The 13,995-nt window shown below is 35.9% G+C and overlaps 1 protein-coding gene across 1 annotated transcript in view; it reads left to right on the top strand.

Annotated features, from left to right (window-relative positions):
- NDC1 (NDC1 transmembrane nucleoporin) overlaps positions 1 to 13,995 on the top strand; it is a 44,110-nt gene that overhangs the window by 1,381 nt on the left and 28,734 nt on the right. Inside the window, exons 2-7 of the mRNA XM_054573331.1 lie at positions 311 to 431; positions 3,174 to 3,275; positions 5,198 to 5,372; positions 6,915 to 7,053; positions 11,285 to 11,393; positions 13,359 to 13,410. Of these exons, the coding sequence (XP_054429306.1) occupies positions 311 to 431; positions 3,174 to 3,275; positions 5,198 to 5,372; positions 6,915 to 7,053; positions 11,285 to 11,393; positions 13,359 to 13,410 (698 nt within the window). The remainder of the gene's footprint in view (positions 1 to 310; positions 432 to 3,173; positions 3,276 to 5,197; positions 5,373 to 6,914; positions 7,054 to 11,284; positions 11,394 to 13,358; positions 13,411 to 13,995) is intronic.

Genomic DNA, 13,995 nt, shown 5'->3' with positions numbered 1-13,995 from the left:
ATTGTAAAACATATAAGACTACTCCTGCTCCCTCCCACCACCCTTCTCCCACAACCCCCCAGATTTTTAGTGTGGCACCTGACTCGACTAATACAACCATCAGTTCACTGATACTACAAGATTCTGTAGCGGTATGTAAATTAAAGTTATTAATAGCAATAACCATTGAGGTTTATATATACCTGCATGGACTGTGGTCTGGTGTAAATATTGGTAATTAACATCCTGTATGAAAAGATAGGATTTGCGTAACTGAAATAGTTTAACTGACTTCACGATTGAGCGATTTTGTTAATTTTGTTTGTTACAGGTTTTGGGCTGGAGGATAGTTGCAAGTATCATCTGGTCAGTGCTGCTTCTACCCATATGTTCCACAGTATTTATAGTCTTCAGCAGCATTGATTTATTTCATCCTATACAGTGGCTCTCTGGTAAGTGGTATTCAATTTGGGGAAAACAAATTTGCAGGACCTCCTTCTCAACGTAAAAATTTCATTACATTTCAAATATATTTTCAGTTATTGCTTATATTGACATGGGAAAACATTGACTTTGAGGTAATGTTAAGGCATTCCCTTCCTAACTTAGACCACTTTTTCATCATATAATAAGATTAGTAAACCTGTTAGAGACTTTATTATCACATGAACAAAAAAATATCATGAGAAGAGCATGTAAATGAAAACTTAATTTTTTGTTTGTCTCTTTGATAGCTTTATTGAGATCATCTTTTTAAGAAGATCTGTTCTTTATTTAAAACTTATTGATAGAAAATATGACACGTCTCTCTAAAAACCTGTCTAAAATTATGAATACTTATTTCTATATTGTGGCTAATAAGAGAAAGATGAGAAGAGAGAAGAGGAGGAAAAGAGTTAAAGACAAGGGAACATAAGAGTTAAATGTGAGGGTTGATGAGCTATCCGTTATTACTATCAACTGTGTGCCAGGCACCATGCTAACCACCTTAAGTATATTACCTCTTATTCTTCCTACAACTCTGTAATAAAGAGGTATTAACCCCTACTTTATAAATGAGGAAACTGAGGTTAAAGTCTTTGGTGACACACAGTTGATGAATAACTGAACTAGGATTTGCACATTGGTTTCAGACTTCAAAGCCCATGTTTTTCCATTATGCCATATTAGAATTAAAAAAATAAAAAGAGAGAAATATTTCCAGGCTAGGTTTTGAAGTCTTTAAAGTTTTGCCTAAGGCTAAGCAGCACAAATACCCTTGAAATACTTTTTATATCCTCGCAACAATAATAACAATAAATTTCTTTTGCTTTGGAAAATGGGAAGTGTGTTAATTTTTCAGAAGAAAATGCCAGTTTTCAAGGAGTTTGAAGCTTTACTTTTTGGCCTTTGGAGATATTGTTGCTGAAGAATTAAAGCCATGTTAAGTTTTTGTTGTGACACATCAATCACTTCTTGGATGGGTCCCACAGGTCAGATGAAATTAAACCATAAACTGTAACCGAACTCAGGTCCACCTGTGGGCTGCTTCAAAAGCCAATAGTTAAGAGACAGGTACTGATGTGAAAGGAAAGTGGTTTTATTTCAGGTGCTGGTAACCTGGAAGATGGGGGACTCTCATCTCAAAGCCCATCTCCTGGGAAGATGAGGGACTCATGTCTCAAAGCCCATCTCCTGTAAGATGGGAGACTCACATTTCAGAGCCTATCAACACATCTCAGTGGAGGCAGAGGTTTTTATAAGGAGGGACGGGGGGCAGAACAAAGAGATCAAGGGAGAGGGTTGAAAAGTTCTCTACATGCAGATGAGCACAGTCCATTACGATAAGACAAGTGATGGTCCCGTGTGCATCATCCTGGTTTAGTCATACTGGCTTCATGTCATCCTGACTTTATTGTCATCCTGGTTCCACGGTTGAAGGTCAGAAAATCTGGAGCTGGGATGCCTGAAGTTTGGAATCTGTATCTTTTGAAGTTAGTTCCTAGGATTCTTATACAGACATGCTCTTTATTTACAAGCTACATATTAGAGTCAGCATTTACAGAAACAATGTCAAAAAAAAGGTAGGGTGGCTTACAATTCCCCAGTTACAATGCCCACTGTTACAAAACCAGTGCAGGGATGGAAAGTATTTTGTTAACTACTTCACCTGAATCTGCATTACTTATTGCTCTTTTGATCTTGGCTGTCTAGTCATAGTCTCAGAATATTCAGTATTGTAATCTAGAGCCATTATCAATTGTTCAGACTTGGCACTGGAGAGAAAAATTTTGCCATTTCATGAGCCAAGTGTTCTTTAATCCTAATAACAGTTTCTCTCCAATCTCATAAGTTGGATTTGATTTATGCTATTCTATCCAATGTTACTTGTCCTCTTCAACTTTTGCTTCACAAAATCTTTCAGAGAAGTTGTATTCTCTTTCTTACTCTAGTCACATCAATCAGGTCTTCTTTTTTTTTTTTTTAGTGAGTACAGTGCTTGGGTTTAATTGTGAATGCTTAATTTTTTTATTAATTTTAGTTAACTATGTTTTTTAAAAACTGGTTTTAAGTGTTAGTCTATTCGGCAAACATATGTCCTTGCAGTTTTTTTTCTTTTGTTCATGTCTTTAAGCATAAAACGTATAGATTTTAAAGTTTGTCATATTTTTGAAATGGGTTATTGATTGTTGAACTGCTCTAAAATGTCAGTGCACTGGTGTTTCACAGGGATGTCCTGATTTTTTTTGTTTTTTAATTCAGCTAATTTAGATGATTTATAGATTTATGCTAGTTCCAGAAATGATACTTTTTTAGCTATAGGGGCTAATGGCATTTTTAAAGAAGACATCTGAAAAATATTTACATTTTAAAAAGAAACTTTGTTGATATATTACTAAATATGGTGTTTCTCTGTCTCACATGATGAAATATGTTTGCATATGGTAGTATTTTGTCTGATGTTAACATCTAGGTCATCTGAAAGAAATTCTAGTATAATTTTGAAGGACCCAGAGCTTGGTCCAAATAAGTCTCATTGTGGTTCTTACGCGGATGTCCAGTAGGACCTGTCAGCAGTGTATGAGGACATTCTTAAAGAAAAGACAACTTTTAAAGTTAAAATTATATTTGTGATTCAAACCCCTCTTTTATTGTAGTGTATTGAATATGTCTACATGACTGATCTTTACTAATTCCTCTCTCTTCTATTTTAGATTCTTTCAATGATCTATATAGTTCCCGTGTAATCTTTTACCTCCTGCTGCTGTCAGTTGTAATAATAATAATAAGTATTTTCAATGTGGAGTTTTATACAGGTGAGTTTTCAAAAACTAATTAACTTAAAAATAACAATTTATTTTATTAAGGGCAGACAATGCATATTGTATACGTGTGTAATAGAGGCTGTGTTTCATGTCAGAGTTTTACAAATGCATACATAATCACATACTTTGAATATCTTATCTTAAAATTTGAGTGCTAGTTTCTCTGTGATTTATTTATGACAAACATATGATTTATTTATGAGATACCTAGAGTAGTCAAATTCATGGAGACAGAAAGTAGAATGGTGGTTGCCTGGGGCTTTAGGGAGGAGGGTTTGGGGAATTGTTGTTTAATGGGGGCAGAGTTTCAGTTGGGGAAGATGGGAAAGTCTGGAGATGGATTATGGTAATTTTGCGTAACAGTGTAAATGTGCTTATGCCACAGAACTGTCCACTTAAAAGTGGTTAAAATGATAAACTTTATTTTTATTTTTTATTTATTGATATTAGAGAGAGAGGAAGGGAGTGGAGAGAGAAAGAAAAAGAAACACCGATTTGTTGTTCCACTGACTTATGTATTCGTTGGTGGATTCTTGTATGTGCACTGACCAGGGATCGAGCCTCCAACCTTGGTGAATCGGGACAATGCTGTAACCAACTGAGCTACCCAGTCAGGGGTAAACCAATAAACTTGAAGTATATTTTACCACAAAAAACTTAGATCTTTTAATGGTTCACAGCTCGTGTTCAAGTTGTGATTTAGCAGATGTAAATGTTATAAAAATAATGCCTTTTTAGTGCATGAGATTAGGACCAGGTGATTTCTTAGGTCTTCCTCAAATGTAAAAGTCTGTAATTCTGAGATTTTCCCAAAAACTTAAAAATATTGTGTTTTGCTTGAGAGAATCACCTGCTAGATCCCAGAGTGTTCTTCCCCCCCCTCAGTTTGCTTTTCAGATTCCTTGAGTCTGTTTCTACTAAAGATACAATAAGAAGCTTTTTCTGACAATACTTGTTTTTACTGTGACACCATTACTCTTTTTAGCTCTTCCGCAGTTTCTTGTTAGATACAGTATAAAATTTCAACTCTTACCCTGGATGTTACAGTAGGTCCCCTTTTCCTTTGTTTTCCTAATCTCATTACTTGTTGATCTTTTTCCTGTTCAAACCATGCACAGAACTCCTTGGCTTACAGCATGCGTTCTTTCGCACTGCCCTTTTTGAGCATTTGTAGTGAAGAGGGACAGGTGATAACAGCTTCCCCAAAGTGTAAAGCACCTAAGCCCTTTCCCATTGCACTTAATTTTCCACCTCCCCCCAATATCTTCACTTTGAGTGTGTTAAAAGAAGACTGCCTACAGATAGGTTAGGGAACCCTGTAATAGCTGTTTAAATGGTCAACGTCCCTCACCTCACACCCACACTCACCTCCCACAGTTCTTGTCCAGAAAACTTCTTTTGATTATTAGGAATATATTAGAAATTCCCATACAAATTTTTATTTTTGTATTCAGTGTTGTCAATATTTACCTAGTTTGTTTTATTTTTTACAGATGGATTGTATATTGTTAATTTTCAAAAACTGAAATAAAGATAACTTGCTGGAGGGCAAGCACTGTCTTTTAAAAATTATTTATTTTTTATGGTACTTAGGAGATTGCTGGTGTAGGCACTATTTGAGCTATCAAGAATTTTAAAAAGAAATGAAAGATGTTACACTGTCTTTAGATTTCATCTCTTTGGATTCTTTGATTTTTCTTATTTTGTGTGTGCATCTCCTTGTATTTTATCTTTTCTCAAATTATTTTAACTTAGAATTTTTAACTAGATGTTTTTCTGAACTGTATTTTATATGGACTCTGGTTTCTTCCTGCCCTTTGGAGTACTTGTGTAAGGATGAGAGAGAGTCATTTAGGTCCTCTGATGTTATATGTGGCAGATTATGAAGCCCCATTAATGTGTTCTCTTTGCAGTTGTGCCTTCCATTCCCTGCTCCAGACTGGCACTGATAGGGAAGATCATTCATCCTCAGCAACTCGTGCACTCATTAATTCATGCTGCGATGGGAATGATGGTGGCTTGGTGTGCTGCAGTGATGACCAAGGGCCGATACAGTTTTCTTGTGGTTCCCTGCACTCGTACTGAGAGGTAGTATTAAATTTTTCTCTAGGGAATCTTGTTTAGTTATTAAGTCAGAGATGACTTGTATAGTTTGATAGTTTATGGACATTGTTTGCTTTCTAGATTTACATAGAAGGCGCTTTTTTTACATCAAATATTTTTGATGTTTTATGTTTTGAATTCAACAGTTTTTTAGAACCATTTGTTCTATGTACAGTGCTACATTAGATGCTGTTGGATTTACAAGAGTGATTCATACATAGGCTACATAAACTCCTTGAGAGTTGAGCACAAGAGGGGAGTTAAGCTATGGACCAAAATGGGTGTATTGGAGGAACAGGAATGTGTGAAAAATAGGCTGTACTAGGAAGAGAATGAGATGTGCAAATGAAGCTTGTGCGGAGTTCAGAAAGCAGAGAGGTAGCATAGCTTCTTAGAGGAGGTGGCATTTTTTTTTTCTTATTAATTTGTCTTTATTGAGGTATACGAGATGGGTTGGGATGGGGAATACCCTGCTAGGGAAATGCCCATTCTAATCTTCCTGGTATAGTTGCGAGAATTTTTTCTTGGAGCTGCTGCTTTTGCTGCCAGCAGCTTCTTCAGCTCCACTGCTGATGGGCTTGTCCTTGGAAGAGAAAGTCCTCTTTTTCTTGGACACACTCTTGCTAACCTGCCTCTTCAGCATCACTAACTGGTTCCTCTTTGGGGAAAGATTTCTTCCTTTTGGAAAGACTTCCATTGCCAGCTGTTCCTTCAAGATCACTACTAACCAGCTCCTTCTTGGAAAAAGATTTTTTTCTTTTGGTTTGGAGAAAAACATAGATCGGTCTTCTGTTTTATTTTTCTGAGGAACCAAGGAGGTGACATTTATATTGGAGTTTGAAGGATGGATAGTATGGGAAGAACAAATTAAAAAATATGTTAAATAATTTTAACTACCCCCTCCAGTAAAATGCTTTCATTGAAATTTATACAGTTTTTGAACACAGGGCATGGATAAGATTTGCAGGTTGATACTGCGACTTTAAAAATCAAAAAAGATTACTGAAATAATCTTAAGTTCTCTATTCTGCGTTGACTGTAAAACAATGTTCATGAGTACTACTGAATATTTGCTTTCCTTTTGTGCCCCAGCTATTATCATATACAGCAGTTTTTTTCTCCCCTCATGGTGATACATTTTCTTTACAATTCCAGTTGTAAGAAATAACACAGAAAAGCTTGAGTTGTGGCATCTCTGTCAGGTGTACAATATATAGTTTTTAGGTCCTCTTAGTCCAGGTGCAGTTTACCAGTTTGTAAGTTGCATTGCTTACTATCTAAGGAGACATTCTTAACCTTATCAGATTTTCAGAGGACAGAGTTAACTAAAGATCAAATTCTCATGTAACAGGGAAAGGGGTTTTGTTAATTTTCTGTCCACACTTACCTAAAACAAATAATTTTGCTAGAATTTGGGGCATTTCTTCAAGTGATTAAGTTAAAGCCTTGCCTTCGTTAAATATTGAGCCTAAAACTGTAATGGGTGTCCCTGATGGTTGAATTGATAACCTAACTTTTTCTTTTCAGCTTAGATGGCCCTGCTGCACAAACCTGCTTAAATGAATATCACCTTTTTTTCCTACTGGCTGGAGCATTTATGGGCTATAGCTATAGCCTCCTTTATTTTATTAACAACATGAACTATCTTCCATTTCCCATCATACAAGTAAGCTATCATTTGAACATTACCTTGTGCCCGAATTTGGCAGAGTTAAAATTGCCCTAGTGTATGTGTATAGAACTGGCCTCATCTGATTAATTCAAGATTTGATCAGTGAAACTTAGGACTTAAAACTTAGATCCTAAAAATGCCATTTGGAGAGGAGAGGTTTGTTTGTAGCATATGTTTGAGAGCTGTAGCCACTGTTCCTGCTGCCACTTTCGGAATACCGCTTTGCTCCACTCTTTCCCTCCCTGCTAGGTAGTGGCAATTGCTGTGACCTAGCAGGGCTGGGGAAGGATGAGGATGACATTCATGCAAAGTACCTCTGTGCAACTGCCAGCTTTTTGAACCTAAGAACTTCATAAGCTTGAGGATGTACAAGTAAGTATAGAATATGTCAGTTACTGTCTCAAATTCTTTTAAGAACAAGGTATGATGTGTATAAATAAAACAGTTTCTGTTGGTTTGAGTGGGACAGTTTAAACTATCTTTCAGTTAGGTTTTTTTAAAGTCTGCTAATTGGGCAGGAGCTGTCTCGGACTCAGAACCACCTCCTCTGGTAGGAGAGAGAGGGATTGCCTGAGATTTCTCACTGTGGCATCAAGGCTCTCTCCAGCTTATTCCCACAGTTTCCTGACTGTGCTGTTATTTGCTTCATTCCCACTCTGGCTGGCTGAGGGGTAGGCTTTGGAGCAAACATTAGAACCAGCATCTTCCCACCAGAACCCAGTTAGTGGAGGACAGAGGGATATGTAAACAAATTATATGTCATGAGAGTATGAAGTATGAATGTGGTGGATTAGGGTACCTTGGTTTAACTGAACTTTTAACATGACTTTTGCATTCATTAGAACAATCTGATGAAAATACACATGTATCAGGAAGGTAGTGCTCACAAAGATCTGGCCCTTAACCTCCCTGCATTCTGTGAGTGTATGAAGAAAAAGCCCTATTTAGAAGTGCTTCACATCTCATAAAGATGAATTAAAAGTAGAGTGTCAGCCTTGCCACCTCAAAGTTTCACAAGGAGAAAAACTCCAAAATTCTATATAGAAATATCCATGGTAAATTATCTTTGATCAAAATATAATGAAGAATACAGAAGATGAGGGAAAGAAAATGTTAAGAGACAAGCAAGATACCCTGAAATCCATTGCTCCTCTTTGAACCTCTGTTGCAAGTGGCCATTTATTTAACATCACAGACAAGCAATGATTTGAAAATAGGAGCAGTCCAATAATTGACAGTGCTAATAAATTAGTTTCTACCATGTATGTCATATTTGTAAAGTTTGACTACTAAAGTTTTGTAATTTCTTTGGCTTCAGGTTCTACTTTGGCAGAATGTTGATTATTAACATTTGGCCATTCAGTATTTGGTCAAAATTTGGGGGTGTGTCTTGGAACCATGAGTGTAGAGCAGTGTTTAGTCTGACTGTTGGGTGCTGCGCTCCAGAAAGGTGATGGCTGGTGCTGCAGGGGCTTTGCTGGGTGGGCGCAGTGGAGTAAAGGAGGCAAGATTTTGGTAAGAGTATTTGGAATGATGGCTTTTGTGCTTGGGACCATAAAGTTTGGACCCATCAAGTTTGTAACGGTCTTTGTTTGTTTAGCTGGGTAATTTGGCCTCTTCAGAAGACTAAGGGAGAAAGAGGACACCATAGCTTTGCATTCTTTCATTAGTCCTAAGAGCATGACTCACAGTGTGTGACCATCCCTTAGGCATTTTAAGTTGCTAAGTAAAGCAGGATTATCAGGAAATTGTGATCTTGATCTGAGAAATCAAGCCCATTCCTTCTTTTGAACCTCTGTAAAGTGATGTGATGGTTATAGCCATTTATTTATATAACAGGCTGATCAGAGAATGTTAGACCTTCAAATTTATGATGATTATTATTATCATCATTATCCTTATTTTTGGTGTTCCCTGCCTGCCAGCTTCCCAAGTGTATAGTGGTATCATTTTTATTACAAACAATTCAGATACTGTAGAGAAAGTGAAAGATTCTTGGCCACTCTGACCACCCTCCATTCTTGCCTCAGAGATAGTGACTGGTTTAGTATATATTCTTCCAGACCCTGGACTGTACACTTAATATATATGTATCTATAACATATATTTTGGGGGTGGAGTTTCCATAAATAGTCTTATATTGTACATATTATTTAGTAACTAATTTTTAATGTAAAAATGCAAAAAAATTAGATCTTTTAAAAAATTGATTTTAACCAGTTTGTGCTAGCCCATTAGATTTCTTTTTCTTTAAATTTGTCTACACTACTAAAAGCAGTTGCATCACCCTTATAAAATTCTTAATGATAGACAGATAGGGAAAAATAGAACATTAGCATGAAATAGAGACAAAGAAATGGAAGCACACCAAGATGGGGTTTGGCAAGCTCTAGGCCAATGAGACTATTTGAAAGTATTAATTAAGATCAATAGAGCCTGGCACATAGTAAATATTCAGTAAAGGGCAGCTCATAGCCAAACCATAGAAGAAGCCCAGTAGGGAATTGAAAAACACTTCAATTTGAGAGCATATCTACTGAAATGTCTACCTGTTTGCCTAGCCTCTCTGTATCCTGTGAGTAATGGTTAAAGCGAGAGCTGCAGTCGTACAGAATAAAACTACTAATTTTACTTGGGGGGAGGGGTCAAAGAGGGAAGGTGCTAGCACCCAGGGACTGCACCGAATAGTGCAATTACACTTCTTGCACTTTGAAAATGTTTGAATAAGCCAATGTACTTGAAGTTGTATGGTGAGTGACCAAGTATTCATGTGGGCTGCTTTTTGTACAATACTGTATGAATCTGCAGCCGTGGTATGGAGATAAAACTTCCACCTAAGTACTATAAATTTTACTGTTATTTAGCCTCTGAAATTCCTTAAAGAAGGAATTTGGCCCTAATATTATAATAAGCACAAAATAATATGTATATTTTTTTATATATTGTATATTCATGTGTAATATATGTTCTTGTATAAGAATATAGTAAGCACAAAAGACCAGAATTTGGAAAGATTATCTGTTGTTCATTAGGCTTCCTTAAATTCTTTCCAATAATTTAAAACTTTTTTCATTAGCATTTTAGCGCCAGGGATGGGAGACAGTCAAACAACTCATGTTTAATAAGTACAGGTTTTTCAGGAAAAGTTTTGTTTTTCTTACTTGATTCCTTTCTCTTATATCAGTGATTTTCAGTCTTTTTCATCTTATGGCACACACAAACTAGTTACTAAAATTCTGCAGCACACCAAAAATATATTTTTTGCTGACTTGACCAAAAAAATAGGTATAATTTTGATTCATTCACACCAGCCGGCTATTGTGTTGGCTGTTGTGATTTTTTTTTTTTTTTTTTTTTTAACAACCTAAGTAAGGGAAAAGAGGTCAGTGCCCCTGACTAAATAGTCAGGTATTGCATGTTTTAAAAATTCTTGTGGCACACCTGTAGAAAATCACTGTCTTAGATTGATAGAATTGGAAGATGTCCACTAAGGAACCATAAGGTTCAGCCTTCTTAGCTCGCAGATAATTAAAGAGGAGACATGACCTGCTCAGCGTTGTACAGGAGAGCACTAGAACTCACGTCTCCTGATTCCTAGGCTGGTGTCATCTTCACTGCCTACTACTTTTCTGAAAATAACATTTAAAAAATTTAGTGCAGAGACAATATATATTATCTTTAAGATTGCAGACTCTGAAGCTAGCCTACCTGGATTAAAAATCTCAGATTTTCCTTTTTCTAGTTTGTAGTATTTGTTAAGTTATCTAACCTTTCTCTGGCTCCTTGATTTTCGCATCCGTAAATTGAAGATAATGGTAGAACCTCCTTCATAGAACTCTTGTGAAGTTTAAATGGATTAATGTATGTAAAGTGCTTAGAATAGTACCTGGTACATATTAAGCGCCCACAGAATGTTAGTTGCTGCTGTTATTATTATTATTATTATTATTATTATTGTTATTTTGTACTTTTTTTTATCTCCATAGTTCTTAGTAGAGTTTGATTTTGTTAATCTTCTCATTTCTGATCCATAGCAAATAAATGTTATATAGTATAAATATTCTGTCTTCAGAAATAGTTGATATTTTGCTTTTATAATAGAATGAACTTTTTAATGCAATGATTGTAGTTTATGCGTGAACTCTTATAGTTATGTGCTTGCTTTAGAATGAAGTAGAACCTCTTTCTGGGTATGTTATTTGATTCTGTTTTTCTTTTTCCACAGCAATACAAGTTCTTGCGCTTTAGGAGATCTTTGCTCTTACTAGTTAAACACAGTTGTATGGAATCATTGTTCCTGATTAGAAATTTCTGCATTGTGTATTATTTTCTTGGTAAGAATTTATGCTTTTTGATAGTATATGTATTAGCTCATAGCTCAGAAAATGTCAGTTACAAAATCTTTTTTTATTGTTTTTGTACGTTTCCTACATTTGTATATGTGTGATTAGCCCAACTGACTCATTATTTAGATTATCAAAGAATATTTAGTTAAGGAAAAATATTGTTAGAGAAGATGTGGGATATACATACAGTGGATTATCATTCAGCCTTAAAAAAGAAGGAAATCCTGTCATAAGCCACAACATGGCTGAATATCGAGGGCATTATACTACATGAAGTAAACCAGTCACAAAAAGACGTAATATATGATTCCACTTATATGAGGTATTGAGAGTAGTCAAACTTTTAGAAACTAAAAGTAGGATATGGTGGGGGGCTGAGGTGAGGGAGAAAAGGGGAGATGATGTTCAATGGATGTGGAGTTTCAGTTTTGCAAGATGAAAAAGCTCTGGAGATCTATATGCCCACTTAAAAATGGTTAAGGTGGTAAATTTTTTGTTATGTGTTTTTTACCACAATAAGAAATGTATTCTCTTAAAAAAAGGAAAATATTGTATGTGATTTGACCATTACTCTAGATATAACATGCTCCTTTTCATAAGTTTACATCTTGGTGCTAATACAATAGAAATATTCAGTTGCTAAGGGAACTTTGTAGAATTTGTTAACATGAATTTATGTATAAAAATACAGCTTCTTTAATATAATGAACAGTACAAGTTAGATGAGAAACATTAATCTCAGTAGTAACACATAATAATATAAATAAAATCCAGTGTTCTAAAACTATTTTCAGACTATAACTTTTCTGTTCCTACTTTTTTCTATGGATATAATTTTACAAAATTGTTCTCAGTGTGTTTAGGCCATTTTGTTGTCTACTTTTTCAGTTGTAGTTTATATAATCCATTTGTCTACATAGTTTTTAAATGTGTCATTCTAATGTTAATACTTTGTTGTATTGACCTACTACAAACAGCCTGGCTGTTCTCCTCTACAGGCGTATCTTGTTTTACTGTGCTCTACTTCATTGCACTTCAAAGATGTTGCATTTTTTACAAATTAAAGACAAGACCCTCCACTAGCAAAAAGATTACGTCTTGCTATATTGCAATACTCTGGAATACTGCAATATCTCTGAGGTGTGCCTGTAGTTGTACAGTGGGCTGACAATAGCCATGTCTGCATTTCCATGGTCAGCTATTTCTTTCCGTTCTTACAAATTTTATTTCCAGTTTTACCACTTTCCATTTTTTTGTTGTACTTTGGTCTTTTTTTTTTTTGGCTATTTTCCTCTTTCAGTTTTGTTTTCTGTGCCTGAACCGAATAACTGATGTAAGTGACCAGTCACAAACAGACTTCAAAAGAACAGGTGTTATTGGTCATCGATTATGGTGTGCTCATTGTCTATGTACTGATTTGTGTACTGAAAAGCTAGAAGTGCTACTATACTGAGTTGCTGACAGTGAATATGCTATGGTAACTGAAATGTGAATTGTTGGAGGATTGGACTTAGTAAATACACCATGGTAACTGAAATATGTTCATATCGGAACTGCAAAGCAAAGATTGCCTATGTTTAGAAATTGTTCTTTTTTTCTTGCCCATTCCTAATCAGACAATCTAGCATTTAAACTGAGGTCTTGGTGTCTACTTGGCTGTCTCATCAACCTCATATTTCAAAGCATGATTGAGGCCTGGCTGGTATGGCTCAGTTGATTGGACATCAGCCCGTAAACCAAAAGGTTGACAGTTTGATTCCAGGTCAGGGCTCATGCCTGGGTTATAGGTCCAGTCCCCAGTCAGAGTGGGTGCAGAAGGCAGCCAGTTGTTGTTTCTCTCTCACATCAGTGTTTCTCTCCCTCTCTTCCTCCCGCCTTTCCCCTCCCTCTAAGCATGATTAAGGTTTGTTTTTATAACTTTATGTTCATAGCTTTGTATTTTCCCCCCCTCAGGCCATATTCCCAAAGCTTGGATTAGCACTGCTATGGACCTTCAAATAGATGAGTAAGTGCTCTATGAAAAGCCTAATTATAACCCTTTTTAGATGTTTTCATCCTTTCAGATGTTTACGTCTTTCCAGATGTTTTGACTGGTTTAGCCTTTAAGGTTTTTAAAAATTGTATTCATTTTTTGAATAAGCATAGTTCACATAGTTTAAAATTCCAGTGGAATATAAAAGGGTATGTAAGTGAAAAAGATTCCTTTTGCCCCTGTCTCCAGTCACCTAGTTACTGTCTCCAGAAGTAAGCAGTAATTCATTTTTGGTTAGAGATACTGCTTGTATATAAAAGTAGACATACTGAGTTGCATGGCATGCCTCTCTCTTGTTTTCCTCCTCAGTAGTAATCCTATGCTGTGTTGTGCTAGATAATCACGATGCTGTGGGTATTATTCTAATTTACCCTATGAGGATACCAAAATTGAGGGGTGTCATATGACCAGTTAAAGGTCGTATGTGGCAGTTTGGTGTATTGTTCTAGTTACTCTCCATGCACTTTGTACGTAGTTGAAGCTTTAATCTTTATTTTGCAGATAAATGTAAATTTCTCTATTAGTGTTTGTTCTTTTAACTATTAGTTATTCTACTCT

This window comes from Pteronotus mesoamericanus, unplaced genomic scaffold (assembly GCF_021234165.1).
Source record: "Pteronotus mesoamericanus isolate MK-2021 breed Mesoamerican mustached bat unplaced genomic scaffold, CSHL_Meso_final contig_105, whole genome shotgun sequence".
In the NCBI taxonomy this organism is placed as follows: Eukaryota; Metazoa; Chordata; class Mammalia; order Chiroptera; family Mormoopidae; genus Pteronotus; species Pteronotus mesoamericanus.
Note: the sequence above shows the minus strand (reverse complement) of the source record. Positions and strands in the feature narration are given on the sequence as shown.